We start from the raw sequence: 25,489 nt of genomic DNA, 5'->3' as shown, positions 1-25,489 counted from the left end.
TCACAAACTAAGAAATACAAAAAAATACCTAAAGTTGGTTCATCTGCTCCCTAAGAAGACCCAAAACAAAGACATTTAAGTCTGTGCCTTGAAAAATTTTCAATGAGATTCTAGGTTCTGTAGGACAAGGATGATACCTTACTGGTTTCTGTATCTCCGGCGCTGTGCCTGGCATCTGGTAAAAGTGTGTGTGTGTGTCCAGACAGACAGAGAGATGGAGACTGACTCAGATACATTCACCAAGGAGGAAACCACCTCGTGGGTTACCACTAGCAAAATTAAAATCTCAGGCTGCTTTCTCACCTCTGGAAGTACTCAGGGTATGAAAAATCAATTTGATATGGGCTTAACTTAAATATAAATTAAGAAATCAATAACAGTGAAAAGGAAGAAAGGAAAAGGGACTCAATTTCAAAATAAAATAAACTACAGCCAGTTCTGCTTGAAAGCTTATTTTGAAAATGTGCGTCTGTTCCAGTGTGATTGATGTGCGTATTAGGGGGACAATCTGAGCATAAAACGAATTTCACATTTGCTTATGTGTGATTTTGTCTGCAGGAAATGCTAAGCGAACAGAGAAAACCGCATCCAGCTGAACTGAGCTGCACAGAAACACACAAAACACACAACTGCGCAAGTCTCAGCCACCTAGCAGCTCCCTCAGTGCACACGCGGGGCAGGAGCGCTCCCAGCCACACCTGGAGTACAACGCCCTGTGATTTCAGGTAACCCTCCTTCCTCCACTTCAGTAACTCACAGACTGCAACTCTCCCACGGCCACTTCCACAGGCCAATGTCAGGTCTCTGTCAAGGCAAAGTGCCACATCTACGATGGTACTGATGTACTTCCTACCCATTTAACGTGTGCACAACTGTGCTGCTGCTTCCATTAGGTTCCTATCTTTGTGTGCGTGAGACCAACGAAGTCTTTTGGCGTTAATGCACCTAATCTCATTTTCTCCTGGTAAATCCTATGGTTTTATTGTGTTATTTTGTATAGGATGGTGATTTTTAGGAATGCATATGTCAAATTATAGTGGAACCGACTAGACTACTGGATTACCTATTGTTTTGTAGTTACTAATACTAAAAGCTATTCTCATTCTATGAGCAATGACACCTTCAAGAATGAAATGCCCAAGGAGGATTTCTCCACTTGCCTACCTTTCCAGTAAGCCCTGCCTCTGGCCCTCTGGCAGTCAAGCTGGAAGTCTCGACAGGGAGGCATTTTGTAGATGCAGCTGTGGCCAGATGTGGGGAGAAGCAAAGTCTCCGGTATTTCAACTCACCTACGGACTCCATCACACACAACCCCCTCTCTAAACTCTACATCATCTCCATATTGAGAACGAGAAGCTGACACAGGAGCCTGGGTACCCTATGACCCAAGAGGATTTTCAGCTACAGTGAGGGAGAGCCAGATGCTGACCACGTTCCATTCTTGTATCAAGTTTACAGCCTCAAGGGAGAAACAGGACACTCGGTGCTGAGGCAGTCTTTGTGGGATTACCCAGGCAGCAGCTCTCCATGACTACCCTCTTCCACCCTCCAACACATGCCCTTTGACTCACGGTGAAGATGAAGAAAGTCCGAGCTCCCATTAAGTCTCTGCTTGCTTAGGGCAGTGGTTAAAGAAAAATAAGAACTAAACACAACTCTGGTTTTGTGGAGTCACAGAAAGCAATTACACACACACACGCACACAAGCTCAGACAGATCTACACAGGCACAATCCCCATGTGCACACATTCCCCGAAACTCACATAAAAGGTGCCAATCACAAGAACGCCACATAAGCACAGCTCCAGCTCAAACGGCCCCACAACGCTGGGGGAAGAGAGGAGAAAACAGACAAAAAATGTGAGACACCTGAGAAGGAGTAAGCTTTCAAATGTAAAGCCCACGGGGCAACTATACTTCCATAAAAAAAAAAAAGAATCAATTAAAAGCAGAGTTTTAAAAAGTAAAAATAAATAAACAATAAAGCCTGCAGGGGAAAACAATATTCTCACGGATAATCTGACAGTGATTTATAAACTTATCAGGCCTTATAGCTTTCCAGTACGTGCTTAAAGTTATTCACTTCAACAAAATTCTGCCTCAAGAACATGGAAACATCTTCATATCAGAATGCCAAGAATTCATAATAGCCCACAAACACATGCAAAAAAACACAGATTTTCTAAGGTGGTGTGAAGCACACTGAGAGCAGAGCACACGGACACTGGCAGGGCCTCACTGTGACGGAATGAAGAGCACGTTTCCAACTCAGCTTCTCATGTCTCTTCCTCCTCACCCTGCCTCATAAAGTGAGGAGTGCGGGGGTGGAGGTAAGTTTAAGTGTGTTTATCCTTTACATCGACCTTTTCTTCTAGGTACTCCACAAAAATAAACCAAATTTAACTGTAAACACTAAGTTGTTTTTAGAAAGTCTACCAGTTAATTTATTACAAAGCAATCTAAATAGTATTTCGATCTACATGATTCACCTAAAAGGTAGCTTAAATTATTAAAAGGCAAATAATATTTGTAGTAATAAGCAAGATAAAATAAATATCCCAGAATTCTATCTACCTCAAAATGCAATCCTGAGCTTTTAAGTGTTAGAGACTTTTTTTGGACTTATGTGGGCTTTTGTTTGTAAAAAATCTGGAGGAAACCATACTAAAAATATTTGAAAGTGAACATCATTGATAAGGCAGCAAAGAGTCATGAATAAAACTCAAAAGGTATTTTATATAAACAGGCCAACCCATTTTTCCCCACCCTGGGCAATTTACTCTAATTTTACTGAAAATAAATTCTATTCAATTTGAGTACTTATAGGAAATAAACCATGTTAGTGGTCTCCTTTTCCCCTGTATTAATGAATCAGAATACACAAAAACCTCAATAAAAATGATGTAAGGGCTTATGAGCATCATTCAGATTTTTACTAGTCAGTTTTATTTCATAAAACTGCCATTTGCATTAAAGCATTATGTAAAAAGTGGGATTTTACTATACCAACATGCATATTTATCACCAACGAATTTAAACATTGCTTATGTAGTACAGAGTCAATTTCACAAATGAAATCTTCAAAAGTAGACTTTTCTCTTTGAAGAGATGAAAAAAATGATTTGGTATCTCTAGATCTGAAGCACATCCTTTTAATCATTTTTTCTTTCTAATCTTCCATTCCTTATTTCAGACATTTATATTGATACTTATTTTAGGAATAAACATCTAAAATGTGAAATAGGTCAAAAAATGAAGCAACATGAATGTGGGAGAAATTAGGAATATTCCTTAAAATTTTAATTTTTCTTCTTTTAAACAATTTGAATAATGTTCTTTATGCCCTATATTATGCATAGTCACCTGTGAAAATTCTTGTGAATTTGACAGATGTTCATGAATAGCATTAACTAATTTGAATTTGAATTCCTTGACATGCTCTAAAATGTATTTAGATAAAGCTAAGCACAGTATAAACTACTTTCTCCACCCAGGTTTGGCTTCCTGTCATTTTAAAGTGTGTATTTTAAGACAGTTAGAAGATCTAGAATTGACCTGTCTTAGAAAGCAAATAATACAATGCCAGCAGAAATACGCACAGCATTAAAAGTAAAAGCAGGAACAGTTAATTATTCAGTCTTACTGACAAAAATGGAGTCTTGGAATTAAAAAGTGCTGGTTTAAAGGTCAAGGAAAGAAGGTCACAATCCAGCAAACTTCTCAACAGTAAGACATCAGGTTCCAGATATTGAAAATTTCATAAAAAATGGCTGGATAAACGTATTAATCAACACAAGAGCATTTTGTAGAAAAAGTATTCCATTAAATGTTTAAATATTTTACCAATCTATGCATGGTTTAAGTACTTCTTTCCTGTAATTATTCATTTAGAGATCCATGCAGGAAAAGACTATAACAAAACTCTACCTTTCACAAATAACCATTTTCACAAAAGGATAACTTAAGGGTTCAGGTCCCAATGACTACAAAAGGTAACAGTGAAAACTCCAACTGAACTCAAAACTCAGTCTTGACCTTACTTATCTATGTAACCTCAAGCATATCTTATCACCCTATCTGTAAACAGCAGGACAGAACTTAAGGGGTATTATTTTATTTTTACTCGGTAGTTCAATTTAACTAGAAAATAAAGATATAGATGGGTGGATAGATAGACAGACAGACAGACAGACAGATTTAAAAAACACACAAAACTATAAAACTCCTAGAAGATAACATACGAAAGTCTAGATAACCTTGGGTTTGGCAATGACTTTTCAGATACAACACAGAAGGCACAATCCACGGAAGAAATAATTGATAAGCTGGACTTCCTTAAAACTAAAAATGCTTGCTCTGCAATGGACAGCGTTAAAGAGAACGAGAAGACAAGCAAGCTGCAGACTGGGTGAAAATGTCTGCGAAAGACACATTCAAAATACGTCATCCAAAATATACAAAAAACTTAAAAAACTCAACACTAAGAAAATGAACAACTCAGCTTAAAAAATGGGCAAAGGATCTGAACAGATGCCTCAGCAAAGAAGATACACAAGTGGAAAATAAGATCTCGCCAACTAAAAGCTGGCACTTGCCATCCACCTCTGCTTGGATTAAATCAGCAGCTGGCCTCCAACACTCCCTGAAGAGTTGAGGATGGAGATCAGGAATGAGGCTGTCTGTGCTCTGGGAAAACTGGCAGAACAGGCCTTTTGATAATTAGGTATTTTCAGAAGATTTTATGAGCCCAAATTCTTGCATCTTCTCATATCTAGAAAAGCACTAAAATCATTAACAGTGACATCTGCTCCTCGTGGCCAGCAGCAAGCCTCTGCCTAAACATGTGCTTGACAGCACGTCCCCCGCTTCACTGAAATCATATATACACTGAGTTTCCCCCCTCCTCTTTCAGAGCAGTTCCTCAGAGTTCTCTGAGATGCTGTCTCCCAGGCTATCGTCCTCATTTTGCCCCAAATAAAACTTAACCCACAACTCTCACACTGTGTGATTTTATTTCAGTCAACAATATACAGATGAAAAAAATACACAAATGAAAAATGTTCAACATACGTCATTAAGAAATTGCAAATTAAAACAACAACGAGATACTGATACACACTTAGTAGAATGGCCAAAATCTAAAACACTGACAACAGCAATAAGCTGACAAGGATGTAGAGCAAAAGGAATTCTCATTCATCGCTGGGGGGAATACAAAATGGTATGGAACTTTGGAAGACAGTTTTCTTAAAAAAACTCAACATACTCTGTCTCCTATCACATTATCCAGCAATCACATGCCTTGGTATTTACCCAAAGGAGCTGAAAACTCATGTCCACGCAAAAACCTGCACACACGTTTATAGCAACTTTATTCATACTGCCAAAACTTGAAAGAAATCAAGATGTCCTTTAGTAGGTGAATAAACTGTGGTACATACAGACAATGGAGTATCATTCAGCACGAAAATGAGCTATCACACCATGAAAATTCAGACAGAAGAATCGTAAATGCTTATTAGTAAGTTAAGGAGACGAATCTGAAAAGGCTATATCTTGTATAATTCCAATTATATAACATTCTGGAAAAGGCAAAACTAGAGAGACAGTGGTTACCAGGGGTTAAGTGGGAAGGGAGGGATAAACAGGCTGAGCACAGAGGACTGTTGAGGCAGGGAAGCTGTTCTGTATGGAGCTATAATGGCACACATCATCATACACTTATCACAACTCACAGAATGTACCACACCAAGACTGCACCCTGAGGTAGACGACAGGCTCTGGGTGATACTGATGTGTCAGTGCAGGTTTATCAGGTGTAACAAATGTACCACTCCAGTGCTGGATGTCAATAGTGGACGTGACTGTGCGTGTGTGGGGCCAGGGGTATATGGGAACTCTGTATTTTCTGCTCAGTTTTACTGTGGACCTAAAACTGCTCTAAAAAAAATAAAGCTTTTTTTTTTTAAAAAAAAAAAAAAGGAAAAAAAGTTATTTGACCTTTATATTAATTCACTTTTGGTGGAACCCCCCCCAACATTTTTGGTATTAAATATTATTGAGTTTTAAACACATTTTTATATTTATATTATATATACATATGAATAAAGATGCTTTTTTTTTTTTTTGCTTTTCTTCCTTTTTCTGGAGTTCATTAAATTCTGGTATTGCAAATACACATCCTTCCTTTGTAATATGTCTCCCAATGTAGCTACAGTACTTTGAAACTCAAACTATATGTGTTACCAAGTTATATACCAATTTGATATATAATCTATCAGGTCTCAGCTTTCCAGATATAAATTTAAAGTTATTAGCTTCACAACAGGTTTTTTTTCACTCTGCATAAAAAGGGCTATATTATTTTATACGCTTGCAAACACAATTTAGGTACATACAATATCTCTCTTTTCTTCAACCCTTCCAAAAAACAAGTTACCATATTTCACTTCAACTCTGAAAAGATTACCTTCTGGGAAGGTAATAATCTGTCTCCAGAAGCCTAGGACTGATGATAGATTTTATTAAGACAATAAAATTATGCTTGAGGTTTCAATACAGTAGACTCTGTGTATGGGAAAAGTATATTAAAATGTGAGGAAATGGACACTATAAAGTAAAAATCTGTTGGATATCTCACAGATGTCTTTAAAATTTATCCTTTGATAGTCTGTTTTCATTACAGGTATCCTATTGCCTCCTGCTTTCCCTACCCATCTGCAATGCACCAATCTTCACATTATTTTTCTTGTTTACGTTAAGTCTTCCACTTTCAGAAGGGAAACTCCATGAACACAGACACTTTTCTGACCCTCTTGTTCACTACTGAGCGTCAGCTTCCAGAACACTTTCAGACATAGTGCAGTCAGTAAATAAATCTGCTGAATGAATGAGTGGACGGCCAGGCATGCTTCTATCTGTTTTAAACAACACTTCCCCTCTTTCTGCCCGCGTTGTCCTGTGCGCACACCGGGCTCCGGATGAACGTCAAGACACCCGCTGCGCCCTCTGCAGCACTTCACCCTTCTTGTCCTCTGCATCTTAGACTTATTATAAGCTGATGGTATTTCATTTGTTCCTTTCCTGACTGCTTCCCACCTACAGCGAACCTCCACTTGATTCATCACTGGATACCCGGCGCCTAAAACAGTGCAACACACGTAGTAAAGGGACCACTGAGTGAGTGTAGTACGAATGAACACCAGGCTTCCTTAGTGGCAACTCACCTCTAATTCTGACCCATACTCCATGTAAATGGACCCATACTCCTTAACTTGGATCTGAAGTCATGATGTTTTTACTGTTCATATACAGGTTGAAGGAACTGAAAATTGTTCACTTGTGTCAATAATGCTCTCATCATTATTATTCTATGATAATATTGTTTAAAGTTGCCCCTCTAAAATATCAAAGAAAGATTTCACAGTAAAAGATATTCAAAGAGAGTTAGCTCTTGAATAACCATGAATTCAAGAGTAAGGACATCAGGACATGTTTTTTAAAAACTATTTTCATGATTTAATTCTTAGCTCACACATTAAATCAATGCTTAAGAAACAAAAATAAAGCTTTGCAACCAACGTGTCTTTAATGGCAGACGCTAGATTCCAATATTTCAGCAGAATGCCTAGTTGTGTATCTCCTCTTTTGAAATAACCACACATAAAGAACTCTACACATACACAAGACTTTCCCAAAGAAATCTCAGAATGCAATGTGTTCTAAGCTAATAAAGTAACCTTCCTGATATCCTCAGGAGACGCCAGTTACTGAGAAACATCACATCCATTATTACAGCAAGAGAAATAAAAACCAAGAATACTCACTAATGATGCCATCAAAAACACACAAGAAGCCAGCTCAACTGAAACAGACTATACCAACCTTAAGGCTGGGCTTATTCAACTCACTAGTTTCCTAGCTCCTTTGAGGCAAAGAGAGAGAAAACTCAGTCCCCCCATCAACTCCACAGGTGGGAAAACTAGACCCCAAGCCACCCTCCTCTAGTAATAAGAACTCAATAGATAAAAGTGCTATGGACGCCCACGATCAAACTCAGGAAAGCTACCTGCAGAAGACATAAAGCTAGACAGCAAGGAGCAGCCTAGGAAGCTGAAGGATATTTGCAGCTTATGTCAACAGATAAGCAATTATTATTCAGAATGCATAAAGTACTCTTATTAACGACAGACTGCTGAATTCTCATGCAGGAATACTACACAACAGTTGAAAAGAATGCACTAGACCTGTACTTCAACAAGAGACAGGTCTCGGAGACATGTTAGTGACATACACAGCGTGATACCACATTAACTAGCACAGAAAAACATGGGAACAGTTCACACTAAATTCCTCTGGACAGTAAAGAAGAGAGGAACACGAATGGACAGATGTGGGGGGCAGACATGTCTTCAAATTCTGAAGTTTATTTATTAAAGAAACATTTAAAACAAGTCTAACAAATTAACATTTAGCTATTCTGTATTTGGGTGTTTATTACATTATCTGTATTTTTCTGTATTTACATTTTCTTCCACATAAAGAAAGCTGTACTTCATGTAAGATCCAAACAACGTTTTGAGATAATTTCCTTCCCACCCAGAATGCCTCGTATGTATAAAAAATACTAGAATCCTGACTTGTGGAGTTGTTGAAAACCAACATATCTATATCAATAGGCATCCTTGTGTACTTTTTATAAAAATCAAGGTTATTATTTAAAATATGTTTAAGGTAGCAGTGCTCTCATTAATTCAAGACAAAGATCCAAACCTAAAACTTTTGACAAAATTAATTTTAAGAATTTTGAAGACCAGAAGCTGTTACCCATCTAGAGATAAATACTATGACTACTTTTTGTGAATGCAACACTTTTTTTCTAAATAGAAAAATGGCTAAAAGTTTATATGAGCGCTGAAGCTGCACACACCGTATTTATGCCCAGCACTAAGGCAGGTCATAGCACACCCATGAAGACCATTTTAAGGTAAGGGCACACCTGACTGGTATCAATTTTGTATCAGTTCTAAAAGGATCTTAGCCTATTTTAAAAACTAAATTTTTTTCAATGCACAATCTTTATTCCATTGACTAACAAACATCAAGTAATTTTTCCCTACTTAGAAGACCAAAATTTGTGATTAGAGTGATCATGAAAATAAAAAGATAAGCAATATTCTACTTCAAAAAAAAAAATCTACCTAAACAGGAGAGTAAAACATGAAGTACTGTTTTCACACAAAGCAGGAGGAAACAAGGCATACCTTATGTCCCGGTGAGGAACATGAGCAATCAGAGAGCAAGGGATCCCCACTTCTCATGGCTGGAGTTAGAATGTGACTGAGTTATAAATGAACAGTTCAGGTCAGGTGCCTAAAGTCAGTATCAGAAGAAGTAAAAACTTATCCCAAATGTTCAGTCTTTAGTGGAGATGACAGATAGCGTATGAAAAGCCTCCACACCAAAATCAACACATTTCAATTCACAGCAGACACAGAGGAGTGAAGCAAAAACACACTTAGCATTCTGCACTTCGGTGGTCCAACTTGAATTTTCAATTAGTGAACACTGAGAAGTAGCAGGATGTGTTTATCAGTTAGTATGTAATCTGCCCTGGTCTCCTTTCCAATAGAGAACCTAAGTTGCTGTACCAGTGAGGCGAGATGATCAACCAGGTCAGCAGCTTCTTAAACAAACTGAACAGGAGGCCAGGAGAAAGGCTGGGAGACTTGGATGAAAACTGTCTTCTATTTTCCCCTTTCTCTGCCTTTGGAAATCATACTCATTCTTCAAAGTTTTGCTCAAATGCCTTCTCTTTTGGAAAGGCTTACCTAATCTCTCAGTTGGAAAAAATTATTCCTTCTAATACTGTGTTCTAACGATAAGCTGATGATTGCCAAATTTATATCCACAGCCTGACCCTCTCCCCTGATCTCTACTTGCAGGTGTACCGAGCATCTCAGGTTTATCATGGCCAAACAGCAGAGTCTCCTCCCCCAAATCTACAGCTTCCCATCTCAGGAAAAGAAACCACCGTGCACCAAAACGCCTCGGCCACAGGCAGTTACCTACGTTTCCTCCCTCCCCCTCCTCCACGTTTACCCTCTCAGCCAGCTCTAGCTTCAAAACAGATCTGGAATTGAGCACTTCCCATCACATCCTCTCCACTGCGACTGCCCTGGGGTCCAAGCCACGGTCTCTCCCACACACTTGGCCTGGACTGAGGGTAACTGTATGGATTATGGATAAAACTGTAGCAGCCATATGGCTTCCACTCATACCACCACCCACACATCTCCCACAGCCTACTCTTCCCACACCAGCCCTAGTCTTTTAAAAACAGACTCCCGCTCAGAATCCACCATAACTTCCCATTTCACCACAAAATCCAAAGTCCCTCCTGTGGTCTGCCGACCAGGAAGGCTCCTTTCTCTCCCTGAGCCCCGTTCCCAGCGCAGCTCCAGCAGGCTGCTGCCAGCACAGTGCCTCCGCTGCTCCCCAAACGCACCAAACTTACCGCCACCTTGGGGCCTTGCACCCTCTGTCTGGAGTGCTCCGCCCCCTAATGAGTGCACAGCTCACACACTCATTTTATACAGGTCTCAGTTCAGAGACCACCTTCTCAGAAACATGACCTTCCCCAATTACTCCCTTTAAAACAGAACCCACCCTTTATCCCACTTAGCCCACCACCACCCCCGCTTAGCACCTACCACCGTCTGGGGCCAGATTATACATATTTCCTGTTCTTTTACTTAGTGCCCATCTCCTCACTAGAAGATGCGTTCCATAAAGCAAAAATTCTGTCAGTCTTTTCATCTTGTCTCTCAAGTACCCAGAACAGTACCTGGCAAGTTGCAGGCATGCAGTAAGTAATGGAGAATGCACAGTCCAGGTACTGTGCGAGGCCCCCAAGCCAGAGAGATGACACCGCGGCTCCTGCTCAGAACTCTGAAAAGACAGAGTGAATATACCCGGAGAACGAACCCAGGACCCTCCCAGAACTAATGAGTAAGAATCTCTGGGATTGAGGCTTTGGAATGACGTATCTTGAAAAAAAAATCATCAGATGACAGTGACACTAGTTAACATTTAACAGGTCTATTCTAAGCATTTTACATGTGTTAACTCACTTAATCCCCTAACATACCCCATGGTGAAGAATCTGAGGCACAGAGATGTTAAACACCTTATCCACCGTCATGTGACTTTTAGGTGATAGACCCAGGATTCACATCCAAGCAGTATGGCCCCAGAGTTCACACTCATAACTGCTGGGCTGTACACTGCCTCTGGATGCACTGACTACTGGCTGAAAGGTAACATATAAAGTCTCGTGTAAACACGGGAGGGCGGGGAGGGCGGGGAGTTGAACATCAAGGGGAAGTTCATCTTTGAAAAGATGAAGGAATGTACATTCTGAGCTGTAGGAAAAGCCCTGGTGTCAGCACGGTGACCACCAGGCTACAGGAGAAGGGGAACGAGGGACGAGAACGAAGCCGAGACATGAGGGGAGTCGTGTCTGCCTGTGCTTTTTAAAGCTTACAGTTTAAGTGAAAATAAACTGTAGAAACCTTAAACCTATACAAGTCTGGAAACGAGCTCTGCTTGAGGAAATGAAAGGAAGAATATGAAGAATGAAAAATGATTCTAGGAGGGTAGGTATGAGGAAGGAAATGGGGTTCCATTTTCTCCTCCTGGGCTCTGAAAAGTATTCACTGCCCCTACCCGCTTTCCAGCAGAAACCAGGTTAAGACTGGATGTCCTCACAGATGTCTGTGTGTGTGTCTGAGTGTCTGTCATCCTAAACATAAATATAAAGCTTATAAATATTGCAGTTGTTTAAAATGGAAAATAAAAGCTGAGACTGTTTTAAAAACAAAAAACTGTGGCCCGATTTTGAAAGGTTCTGATGCTGGCCTAAGAATTTTGAACACTAACCTGTAGGATTGAGGGAGTCAAGTAACGTTTTAAAATAAAGAAATAACATGATCAATTTTAATTTTTGAAAAACAACTCTGAAAACTATACCCAGGATAGCCTGGAGGGTGAGGGAAGTAGGAATTAAATTAGGGACAGAGAGCTGGGACATGGGGCAACAGTCCTGAAGAGAGAGGCCTACACTCAGGAAACAGCGGGGGGTAAAAAAGCAGAGGGTGCAGAAGATGTCGCTGATTAAAATGGACTGACAGATGTGGGGGGTGTGGCAGAAGGGACAGGGGAAGACGAATTTAGGACTCCTGGTTACCCAACTGGGTGCAAGGGGCATTCCCAAGATGTGGAAGGCACAGTCAATGGGAATGAGAGTACACATCACGAACACAGGGGGATCCGCTGAGTACGAGGTGCTTTCACGACAACCAGATAGGCAGGGAAGTCTGGTGGGCAGACAGCCTCGAGATCAAAAGATCTGCGTGGAGACAGAGACTTGAAATTTACTGCGTAGAAGTGAGAGCTGAAGGGATTACGAGTGAGAAAACATACAGAGAGTGGTTAAATGGAGAAGACTGAAGACAGACACTTGGGAAATGTCAATATTCAGTAAGAGAGACGATAAAGGGGAGGGCAATTCACCAGAAAACTCAAAGACAAATGTGGCAGAGAGAAACCTGGTGAACTGAGACAGGTTTCAGGGGAGGGGTATGGTCTGAGAATTGAAAGGAAAGTGAAGGCGTAAACAAACCAGTCATTGAGATTCACTGCTTCCAAAGCTTCAGTTGTGATGTAAGACCAGGCACTTGCCTAAGTGCGGGAAGATCTGGAGGATGTGATTTCTCTTTAGGAAGGGGAAACTTCAGCATGTCTGCAGGCACTGGGAAGGCATCAAGTGGAAGAGAAATCTGAGACGCAGAAACAGAGAGGCTGACTAGCAGAGCAAGACACCACAAGCGACGGAAAAGGAATGGGCCCGAGAGCACTGGGTGAGGAGGGGTGCTGACTCTGCGAGATCTCTCTTCCACATACTTACAAGTTTGCAGGAGAGAGAGAGGAGACCAGCACGGCATAGAACATCTTTAAATATTTTCTGAGTGAAACACATGGTGTCCACACAGATCAGCTGCACACAGCAGGGCTTTTCAATGGGTTTCACCATTTCTTACCACACAAAGCTTTCTTCTTTTTCCCCTCTCTCCTTAGACCCGGACACCATTAACCCCCTGAGAGCGTGCCATGTGCCACGCACTGTACTAAGCACTGGGCTGGGGGATAAAAGACCGTCCAAAGAAGGCAAAGGGCTTGCTGATTAATAGGGAAGAAAGTCAAGGAACCCAACACAGCTCACTGTGACAAGTGCAGGCGCACAGGGGACAGGCACAACACTGAGCGGGCAGCGTCAGGAAGACGACCTCACAGCAGTGAAGGAGGGTGCAGTGAACAGGAGGAGGAATGAACTCATCCTGTGTGATGGAAGCACACACAGCAGCTCTGTGACCAGGGGGACCCAAAGGCTGGAGCACAGGCATGAGGAAAAATGACACTGGGGAGACCAGGGGTGACAGGCACAAATGATTTCCCACGTCTTGTTAAAGAGTTTACACTTTTTTTTATTTTGGCAGTGGGCACACACTTAGAGATTTTAAGCAAGCACGAGATAAGCTCAGATCTGCATATCTGAAAGTGCTTTCAGTATGGAAAAGAAAGAGGACTCAGAGAGACCAGTTCAAAAGCTACTACAGTCATCCGGGGGGGAAATGGGGAGGCAGCCACAGAGGGGACAAGGAAGAAGGGACAGATGTGAGCCACGGGCCTTCTGAGTTCGAGTTGCCTAACCGTGTGGATGTGAATACCATTCAAGGAGATGACTGCAGGAAGAGGGCGTTAGGAGAAAAAAGGAAGAGGGAGCGGTGAAGAGTACATCTGGGGCGCGCTGCACTGGGAGTACCTGCAGCCCTACACACGGGGTGGGGCGGGCCTGGGGTCACTCGTGAGTGCTGTCAGAAGCCAAGGGTGCTGGCAGAAGAGCCCCCAGCAGGGAGGGGGGGAACTGAGAGACAGAGAGAGGAGAGGAGCAAGAAGAGGGCGAGAAGGAAAACCTGTACCCCTCAACATGACCAACAGGACTCCACGAGGAGTGGGCAAAAGTGGCCACAAGGGTGGAGAAAACCAAGAGGGTAATCAGGGTGGGGAAGGGAAGAGCATCCAGCAGCACAGTGGCGGCAGGTGTCAAACGCTACAGCAGGCACACCTGAGGGGAAGGAGACAGCGCAACAACAGGTGGGGGAATGAAGTGATAATGAGGCTCCCAGGCAATGACTTCAGGACTGAATGGGTGGTGAGAAAATGGGGACCACAGCGACTTCTAGAAGCTTGCTAGGATAAGAAGGAACGTGAAGGGAGCAGCTAGAGGGGGCAGACACACTGAGAAAGCAGCTGTTCTTTTTTAAAGATGGACAAGTCAACACTCAGATGTTTACTGAAGAGGACTAACTGCCAAGCACGGTGCTCAGGCATGCAAGGGGGAAAAAAAACCCAAAAAACGATCTTGCTTTGGAGGGCAAAGGCAACAAAGGCATTCATTGAAAAAAAAATACAAATAAAATAAAGACACCCAAATGAACTGACTAAGTCCTCTCTGCACCTCCCTAGATGACCCCTCATGTTTCTCCCACCTCTGCGTTCTCTGAGCAGGACCAGAGGTCAGCGAGGCACCCACAGGAAACTGTGATCCTCCTGTCCCCAAATTACTTGAGAAGTTTTGAATGAGTGCTTCTGCAGATTCTCTGAGGAGTGATTCATGGCTTTCCTTCATCTAATTAGTAAAGCAGTGTCTGACTTTAAAAAGGTCAAAAAGCACGGATTTAGATTTTCAGGGCAGTCCATCAGGATACATTTATATGCCAACAAATCAATTTAACCAACAGAATGAGAATTCAAATAAGCCTCCACAAGGACAAACCTTTGGTTTTTCAGCAAATTCCTCTTTTTATTCTTGTGTATGCTTCTATTTCAAATGAGCATACCAAACACTGAAAAGATGACCAAGTCCAGGGTTGTAGCCCTTCTTTGGGGTTACGAGAAGAAAACAATCGTAAGAGAAGAATATATTCTATGAGTTACTAACAGAGGAAACTAAAGAAACAAAACCTGTCGAAGCCTGCATTCTAGCACAGAAGACAAAGCAGCCAGCAAATAAAGCACACGCAGAGGAGAACATAAGCAGCATGCAAGTGACACACAACCTGTACCGTCGGAGGTGATGCAGGAAAACTAGATGAGAACATCTCCAAGAATACGCAGGGAAAGTTAACAGAATAGTAGAGCTTTTAAAAAGGAACAAGACAGCTCATTAATTAAAGACTGGAGAGCCCACTAGTGCACAGCAGGGACAGGGGCTAAGAGAAATACAAACCCCAGTTTCTGCCCTCCAGGGGTTTTCCATCTTTCCTCTTCAGCTAAAATAAACTTTAATCTCATGTTCTTAAGATCAGAGCTGGAAGGAACACCAAGGATGCCGAGTTCATGCCTCCTCATCCAACAGAAGAGGAAATCGAAGCTGGGTAGGGAGGTGAGCTGGGTGCCCAAGGACAGCAAGGTTAGGAACAGAAGCCTCCCTCTGTACAAAGCACACAGCTTCAACCCTGCATCAGTCACGTTATGTTCCTTCAGACAACAAGGGGTCATCTGTCCATGAGAGAAAACCTCAAAGACTGAGTTGTGGAAAAGGAAGAAACCCAAAATACTCCCAGTTGGACAATCATTTATTACACACACAAGCATCACATCTATGCACGCCTCTAAGCCCTCTCCCTCCTGATTCGTATCATCAGATGTCACCATCTTGGGGAATGATGGCTTCCCAAAGTACACCTTGTACAGGACAAAACAGCACTTTCGGTTATTCACCTTGAATTTATGCCTTTCAACATCTGAGAAATCTCTAGTTATATACTAACTTACCCATATTTGTTCCTCTCCCTGGTAGGAGCAGTCGGGACCACAGGCTTTGCAGCCCCACTTGTAAAGTTTAAGGTAGCACCTCTGGAGGTCATTTATTTCAGACATTCTTATCTTAATAAGCACCCTTCTGGGCCGCTCTAAATCCCCACTTTACAAATCTGCAAACCTGAGAAGTCTCTACCACTCACAAGTTTCACCCAATCTTCCAAAGACACAACAGCAGACTTGCAAATTACTTGAAAGTTAATGTGCTCTAAATACACAGAATCATTAAACACCAACAAAATCTGTTATAGAAAGTGAATATTCACAAGGTAAATCAAAGAATGCTTCAAAGTCACCAGTATAAACATAAAAAAAAAGTATGGTAAGAAATCTCTCCTAAAGTTCCACAAAGAATTATTCTTAATTTATTAATGTTCTTAAGAAATTATCCTGACAGCTCCTAACACTTCCTTAATGGTTAGAAATTCACTGCCTCTCTCCCTCCAAAATGAACCCCTTTATAAGTTCATGCTAGAGTCAACGTGGTATACTGGGAAGAAATGGGCTCTGGCGCTAGACAAACCTGGGTTCCGTCCCTGCACCACCATTCACCGCTGTGGCCTCATCGGGGGCAGGCTCCCGAACCACTGAGTAACGCATGTCACAGGGCTGGGCTGCAGGCTAAGTAGTAAGATGAGGGACAGAAAGCAGCTCCTGCAGTCCCTGGACTTTGCGGACTACCTTCTGGAAATTAAGCACTTACCTTCTAGAAATGTTCACTCTTCCCCTACCTTTTCTTTCCCCTCAAATTGCAAAATGAATATCAGTACCACTACGGCCACTGCTTTTAACTCCAGACTCAACCCACTGCGTGTGTGCAGAGGAAGTCCACCACTTCACCCCTTACTAACACGCCCTCTGGTCCCAGCTCCCTAATGTTTTCCATTCCATTCCTCTCCAATCTAAGCGCCCTCTGGCCTTTAAAGTCAACCCAAGGAACTCAGAGTCATAAAGGTTACAAGCCACATCACAAGCAATTCAAACCTAGGTCAACAGTCCAGGGGTCCATTACACTGTCTTAAAGTACAATCCAAAAGACACAACAGTCTCAAGCTCTCTCTCCCCAAAAATGCCTATTTCCCTACCCCCTTCCCAGGGGCATGTGTGCCCTCCAGCAACACTCCAGGTGACCACCTGGGCACGCACATGCACACACATGCACACACACACACACACACACACACACACACAGCCAAAGGCCTGACTGAGGACACCACCTGATACAGATGGAGAAAAATACTAACTTGTTAGTCAAAAACTGGTAACAACCCTTCTGAAAGGATGAAGGAAAATTCTAGAAGGTATTTCTAAGCTTTATAGTTTGGTGCCATTAATGCTAAAATGTGATTAAAAGAAAGCACTTCAAACACGATTTTTCCCAGGGGACCAAGGCATTTTCTCAATGTTTTTGCATGCAAGAGGGGAAAACTCAAAAGCACATTAAGGCGTTGTTTCTAGATGTCAACAGCTTTTGTTAAAAGAACATGTTTAACATTTTGAAAAATAGATATTCTAGAGATACTATTTTGCCATATTGATTTTTTTTTAAATAATCTTAAAATGACTTGCCAAGTACAGTAACTTTGTTTCCATAACAAAGCTCTTTAAACAACTCTTGTTTTTGAAAAGCCAGCAGCCTAGGTCTACTAGGTAAAAACTTCAAGAGTGCACATATCCACTGAGCAAGGGAGCAATCCTTGATATGCTATGCTGTTGACAGCCTGAAAGGGCCTAAAATGACAAAAAATGAAGAAGTGAGCCTGGAAACCACAATGCAACTTTGTTTTTAACACAATCCCCAGTGCAAAATAACTGTGCAGAGGCTTTTATTTTATTTTATTAAAGACACTCAATGGCAACCTTGTCTTGACTAATGGAACGCAGCATTCTTTGTGTCTTTCTTGTCCTCTTGCTGAAAGCTGTGCTCATATGTTCCAAATCATGGTCATCCTTCAGATGGCAAATTTTTTCAAATATAAACGGCTGATGTATGAAGCAACCTTGGAGATAATTCCTTATGTAAAAATTCAAGTTTCAGGTTCTAAAAATAGAGCTGAAGGGTAGTATTTGAGTATAACCAATACAGTTTACTCCCTTGATCCCTGCCCTAATTTTCAACTACTTAGTGGTAATATTGTAGGGTCAGGGTTCTTAGCATTTTAGCTTCAGCACTAGAAGGAAAGATGCTACATAATTTTAATAAATAAAAGATAATGTTAATAATGTTTAAGAGTTCATTTCTTTAATAAGCATCAATTCATACTAATTATTTTAATAAATCCACACTTGGATGCAAAGCTACCAGGTAATTATGAAGATAACTGTACTCATGTTACAACCACACACAACAAGGAACTATCACCATTTTCCAAATATAAGCTCACAGCCAAAACTATCCATTTCTTCCCTAAAGATTTAACTGTGAAGAAAAGAACTAATAAGGGTAAAAGTAAGTTACCTTCTAGTTCACATTTTTCTCCCAGGAACAAAAATTCAGCAGTAAATAACACAATCTATAAAGATTTAAGTTTGACTAAAGCTAGGTAAGTTTAATGCCACTTGCCTCTGATGAGCAAGCTGGTTAATAATTAAATAAATGAAGATAATCTATTCAGGATGGAGTTAAACTACTATCATAAAGAATCTTAAGCACACTGCTGACATTTTGTTGTGCTGTAAAACACAGTCTGCTCTCTGTGATCATGAAATGTTAAGGAAATCAGTGCTATACTAAAGCTAAAGAATTAATGCTGTAATTAGCATCTGAAAGATAATTACTGCATTGAACTGACTATATCTACAGGGTTTTATATTTTTTAGCTTCCTAAACAATATTAAATTACACATTAACTTAAGAGGGTGAACTAATGATTCTAAGTATGCTTTCCTTATACAAAAGAGAGTGTCCCTAACCTGTCTACCTAAGTTCCTATTTTCCCCCCAAAGTCATAACCAAGCATGCCAGTCCCACAGTGCCATCCCACCTGTGATCCATACTGACCAACAGCAGGACCATCTGAGACTTCTTGAAGGCCACTGGTCTAGTCTCAGAATAAAGCAAAGATAAATGGGCCCACGTGGGTTTAAACCTTAACTAATCAGCTTATGAGGATGGTTAACTGACCATTCTCACATGACCGTGTCATGGGGGGGGAAAGGTGCCAGAATATGAAGGATTAAAAGTGTTGGGCAATGACCAAGAAAATGCAAGACATACTGCTTACCACGGATGGGAGGAGAAAGAAGAGCTACATAACACCTGACAGTAACCCTCCTTCAGGAAGGTCTCTGAGCTGGGCAACAAGGGGACCTCAGAGTGAGGAGATGGAAAGAAAAGGATGTGGCCTTGGAAGAAGTGAGCTCAACAGAAAGAGCAATAATGCAAAGCACACATTTCACAGGTTTTAAAAACCCTTAACTGTTACAGAAAGGTCCCCCCAGTCCAAAAGAGATTCTACCATTTCACCGTGGCGAACGTTTCAGGGTCATGCTTGCAGAAGGCCAGGAGTCTTTCCCCTTCTGATACTTAACACGACGCAGCATGACATCTTCCGTAAAGCAGGTCCTGTAAGTCTGTGTTCCCAGTTTTCTTCTGTAACACCCTTAATGTTGACATAACCACACAAAATACCCAAGGCGAAAAGGAACCCAACACAGGCAATCCACACCATCTTAGGCTGCACTTAAAACATGATTAATTTTTTTTCCTTTGGATGACACAGATCATAATTATTATCTTCTCAAGCAAAATTAGCTGAGTTTGATTCCTGCAAGTGAACCACCCGAAGTCAGAGTTACTCCCCTGAGTAACCTGGAGGAGACCAGTTACACATGCCAGTTCTCATCCTGAAATGAGCGATCTCCATCCAGTAGGCCAGGGTGTTGAGATTCTATTCTAATTTTACTAACTTGGTGCTCAGATCAAAACAAACCAACAAAAAAAAATCTCATAAAGTGGTTTACACATGCCTGCCTGCAGATGCCTTTTCAGAAGCCATAAGCTAACAGCCTTCAACAATTTGACACCATGACTTTCCTGGACCACTTTCCTAGCAAAAATATCCACTGACCTTGGCCATCCTCACTTCAGCCAATCCAGGGGCAGACAGGTCACTGTTCTCTGCCATTCCTTTCAGGTAATGAAGTTGAAATGATGGAACCAGTTGTCTAAATACAACCACCAATCGCTGTGTAATACTATATATTTACAAAGCAGCTGAACGGCCAAAATACAAACAGAACTTTCTACAGGAGGAAGACAGATATGAGCACCCTTTCATGGACTGAAGAGTGATCCCAGGCTTTGGGGAGTGAAGTGGCCAGCTCAAGGTCAAACATCTTTAAGTAAAAGACCTGGGCCAAAAACTTTAATTTTCTCCAATTGGTGCCTCTTTCTAAAACATCACATTAGAGGAGAGTATGTGTACGAGGGGTGGGGTGAAGACTGCAGGGGATCAATCAACAAAGAACGAGCTGAGGAGACACACAGTGTGAACCTGGTCACTGGCTGCACCTGCGCACAGAGGCCTTGGAAGACCTGACTCCTGTCTGCTAGCCAGCCTCAGCTCCTCCTTTGCTCTGTGACCCCAACACACGCTCATTACCACTGTTATTCAGAACTACAAGCAGCATCCCACAGGAGCTCAATCACCTCAGCCTTGGTGCCTCTACAGTTGCCTCCCCCTGACATGCTCCCCACCTATTTCTTCTTTTAGCCTGCTTCCACTCAACCTTTAAACTCAGCTCACATGACACCTCCTTCAGGTCTTGACCACCTCAGTGCTCTTGGAGCACTCTGATATTAAGGTATCATTGCACTGTCCTGGCTGATTCTGTCGTCTGCCCCCTTCCCTAGGCTCGACTTCCTGGGTGGAGGTGGGGGGGAGAACAGGGGCACACACGTGATGTGACCAATCTCCTCCTAGTACCTGACACACACAGTGGGCACTCAGTAAATGTCTGCGGACCAAATGAATGAACATGCCAGTTCCCAGGAGTAGCTAAGCCAGGCTTCCAGGGTAGAGAACTTCAAACGACTCAGGTGGAAACCATCACCCTCCACATTCACTTTAGCTACATGGATTCCTTTCCTAGCCTGGCTCCTAATAAGGCAGCCATGAAAACATCACGCAAGCTAAAGAACTCTCTTGGAATTATAACCCACATTAGGTTCTTGTGGTGGTTGTGTTTGTTTCCACTGAAAAATTTTTGGTCGTTTATACATTTGGAGTCACTTCAAGTTGTGAACCTGAGGGGCAGAGTGACAGGCACAGTTCTGGAATATTTCCCAGGGATCAGACTGGGACCAACAGCCTAGTTGTTAAAGAATGTGAGTTCTGAAGTCTGGGTTCAAATGTGCCATCTGCTGACAGGTAACTCTGGGCACATGACCCTACACAACCTCCTGCTGGTACCTATGGACTGGGGTGCATGTGGCCAGCATACCTTCCAAATCCACAAATATCTACCGGGTACCTACCGTGGGCCAAATGCCCGTGATACAGTGGTGACCCGGCTGTCCAATCGAAAGCACACTCCCCTCACGCCAGCCTGTTCTGTTTCTTCACAGCACTCACCCCTGTCTGAAATACTGTGTGCTAGTGTGTCGGCCCTCGTTAGAAGGTAAGCTTTACGAGAGCCCGGGACTCGTCGGTCTTGTTCGTTCGTATCTGTCACATGCCAAGCTTACGTTCACCACAGTTACTCAACACGTTTGAACAGAAAGAATGGGCGAGTCAGACGAGGTCCCTCTTGTCCCACTGCACTTATATTTCAGTGGAGAAAGTAGTGGGGAAAAAATAAAAAAGGTACACATCACAAACACACGCGGCCCACTGGGCTTTCTCTGCCTCCAGTTCCAGGCTGCTCTGGGGAGAAAAAGGCTCTCACCGCCCTGGCAGCCCCGCCCAGCGGCACAGACCTGAGCAGTGGGCACAAGGAAGGCAGAAGGAAAGCCGGGCCACGTCACCTCAGAACTTCTGCGGAGGTTCCTTTCATTCATTGGCTCAACGTGTATTTATTAGGCTCCTAATACGTGCGGGGAATAAAGCAGAGACATGACAAGGTCCTGTCCTCATGGAGTTTCCCTTCCAGTGTAGAAACACAGTAAACCGGCGGGTGAACGGTCCTTTTCGAGCTGACCACCGACAGGGATGTGACAGGTGTCCACGGTGGGGTGGCCGGTCAGAGGGGGCCTCTCTGGGGGAGGTGACGTCTGACCTAAGACCTGACCAGGCCAAGCTTGCAGAGAGCAGGGGAAGAACCTTCTAGGCCACAGCGGCCGCCGCGCTCGCACTCAAGGGCGGAGACCGCACACTGGACGGCAACAGTTAAGCCGGCCACTGTGCGAGTGTCTCGAGGGCGAGGGCGCGGGAGGCTGTGGAGGAGCAGGCCCTGGACTCCCGCACACGGACGCCGGGGCCCTCGGGTCCCCGCGGCCCTCCGCAGCCCCGGGGGCGCGGGGCGGGCGCGCCGTCGGGCGGGGGCGGGGCGGGGGCCGCGGGCTGGTGGGGGCCGACGTCACCGCCGCGCCCGCCGGTCCCTCTGGAGCGCGGGCGGCGGCGCGGCGCGGCGCGGCCGGGCCGGGCCCGCGGCCGAAGATGGCGGGCCTCCGGGCTTACCTCGGAATTTGAGCTCGTGCTGCGGCTCGAGGCTCAGGACCTGCTCCACCTTCGCCATGTTCCTCGGCGGCAGGGCACCTCTGGCGGGGAGACCCCTGAGAGGTCACCTGGGGCGGGAGGCGTTAATGCTGCGCCCCCTTTAAATCTGGGAAAGGGGGGGCCGGCCGGGGCGCGGGCGGGGGTCGTCTACTGGGTGCGCGCGGGGGGGCGGCCTACGCGGTACAGGCGCAGGGGCGGAGGGTGAGGGCGAGGCCGCGGTGCCCGGCGAGCGCACGGCACGCACGCAAGCACGCACGCACGCAGCGACGCACGCACGCAGCGGGCTGGCCGACTCGGCCGGGCGCGCGCTCGAGCGCTGGGGAGCTGAGCGCGCGGAGCCCCTGTCGGGCACTGCGCAGGCGCGGCGCTGGCCGCGGGGGCGGGGCGTCGCGCAGGTCCGGGGGAGTGGCGGGACTGGGACGCCCATAGTTGAGGACTTTCTCTGCCAAGGTTGTTTATTCAGGGCCGTGGGGGCCGGGCTTTGTGTTGACTGCTTTATTCAATAATAGTAATTAATCAGAATGAACTTCCACTTTCCCTTGCTTATGTACTGCCAGGAAACTAAGAGACTGAATAATAATGAATGACTATTCTTACTATAAGCGTAATATTTATGGGTGAAGAACGAAAATGGTGAGCCATGTGTGCTAGGCACTGTGACGTATGGTAAGCAATAAATATAAATTCAGTCAGCTACCAATGATCGCTTGCTTATTTTGTGCCACTCTGGTGAACGCTTTGGATAACAGCATCAATTATAATAAATAAAAGCTACTCTACAGTAAACGTTTATTATGTAAGAAGCACTGTGCTGAATCCTGTAAGACTAAATGCAACAAATATTTAGAAATACAATAATCAGAAAAGTGGACCTAGTTCCTGCCCTCTCACTAGAGCTCACTGGGGAGAGAGCCTTTGATTAAGTAAGCACACACAAAAAATACATGATTAAAAATTACTGGGAACCCAGATCTGCTTGGCCTCAAAAGTGAACACTCCACCTCATTTTTGACCTTTAAATTTTATTTTATTATGCAATGTTAACTACATGAAATATGTTATTAATAGTCTCCTTTTAGTGTTTATAGGTGAAACGCAGCAAATAGCAACTTTGACTCTACATGGCAGGCATATGGGGAATTTTTGTACTATTCTTCCCACTTGTCAGTATACTTGAATTCTTCATAATAAAAAAGGTTTTTGAAGATCATCTTTGTCTTTTAACTAGAACATTTGGTCCATTTATACTTATTATATTTACGATATATCTGGATTTATTCCTACCATCTTATTTTGTGTCTTCTCTTTGTCGTGCCTGTCTTTTCTTTTTCCTCTCCTTTCATGCTGCTTCAGGGCTGATTTTTTTCCCCTCATTCCATTTTTCTTCCTCTTATATTCTTTGTTTCTATTGTTTTGGTGATTACTCTTTACCTTGCTCCCTGAAGATAAAAGGCCTTAACAGATACTTTAACTTGAATCACCCATCCCCTAACTTATATGCCTTAATTGTGGTATATTTTAAATTGAATCTTTTCCTTTTTCACCCCGTGAGTCATTACTAAAGTGTTTTATACAGTCAGTGTTAGTTTAGACTCAAGCGCACAGTTAAACCAATTTCTTTCCTCAACTTTCCTTCTTGCCTCTCAGATTTTACCACTAGGATCACTTTCCCTGTACGTGAAGTACAGGCTTTAAACTCTGTTTCAGTGAGGGTTTGTTGGAGCACACGCAGTCGGTTTTTGTTTGTTTGAAAATGACTTTATTTTGCCCTTGTTCTTGCCAGATATTTTGGCTGGTTTACTAGAGGGACAATTGTTCTCTCTCAGCGCTGTGAAGATGCCACCACTGGTTTCCAGCTCCTATTGTTACTGCTGAGGTTTCAGATGACAATCTCCTCATTATTCCTTCAAAAATATTCTGGTTTTTTTTCACATACTGAGGTTCTGCAGTCTTACCACAATGTATCTTTTTATTGTCTTAGCCTATTTAGCCGCTGTAACCAACCACCATATAGACTGGATGGCTTAAAGAACAACATTTATTTCTCACAGTTCTGGAGCCCGGGGAGTTCAAGGTCAAAGTACCAGCAAATTCCGTGCCTGGCGCCAGTCCACTTTCTGGTTCATAGTCAGCTGTTCTCTTGCTCTCTGGGGTCTCTTTTTTAAGGGCACTAATCTTATTCATGAGGGCTCCCCCACCATGACCTAATCAACCCCAAAGGCTCCAGCTCCTAATACCATCATTCAGAGACTGGCTTTCAATATATGAATTTGGGGGAGGATACCTTGGTTCAGTCTACAGAATTTATCGTGCTTAAATTCTCAAGGGTTTCTGAATGTGTTGATTGGTATCTTGCATCATTCTGGAGAATTCTCAGGCAGCATTTAAAATGTTTTTTTTATTTTTAAAAAATACACATAACATATGATTTGCTATCTTAATGATTTCAAGTGTACAGTCCAGTGATGTTGAATACCTTCTTTCATCCTATGAAACCCAAAAGACTGAGCAAATCAAAACGACTTCAGCAGTTTCCCAGGACAAAATCCAGCTCCAGGATTCGGCTTATCTCTAAGGGTTTCATCTTCTCCTTCCTTTTTGGCACCAGAGCACTCCTTGTACCAGCTCCTCGTGCTTCCGAAACAGGAGTTGTCTTGGTTGGGAGAGTCACTCAGAAGACTTGGTCCTCTGTACTGCCAGAAATAGGAGTCTCATGAAGAGAGTTAGAAACATTATCCTTGTTAAAAACATTTTCATTGCACCCAGCTCTCAGATCTTCCTTTCTTGTATCATTCCTCATAAAAGGAACCATGACTCCAGGGAAACACGGCTGATTCTAGGTCGGGAGCAGGGAATATACAAGAAATAAATGTGGAGCATCTTAGAGC

The 25,489-nt window shown here is 43.1% G+C and overlaps 1 protein-coding gene across 1 annotated transcript in view; it reads right to left on the bottom strand.

Annotated features, from left to right (window-relative positions):
• Positions 1–22,863, bottom strand: part of VAPB (VAMP associated protein B and C) — a 45,405-nt gene extending 22,542 nt beyond the window's left edge. The window contains exon 1 of the mRNA XM_074347494.1: positions 22,563–22,863. Coding sequence (XP_074203595.1) covers positions 22,563–22,620 — 58 coding nt within the window. The 5' untranslated portion in view covers positions 22,621–22,863. The remainder of the gene's footprint in view (positions 1–22,562) is intronic.
• Between the last annotated feature and the right edge of the window lie 2,626 nt (positions 22,864–25,489).

This window comes from Camelus bactrianus, chromosome 19 (genome assembly GCF_048773025.1).
Source record: "Camelus bactrianus isolate YW-2024 breed Bactrian camel chromosome 19, ASM4877302v1, whole genome shotgun sequence".
Classification (NCBI taxonomy): domain Eukaryota; kingdom Metazoa; phylum Chordata; class Mammalia; order Artiodactyla; family Camelidae; genus Camelus; species Camelus bactrianus.
Note: the sequence above shows the minus strand (reverse complement) of the source record. Positions and strands in the feature narration are given on the sequence as shown.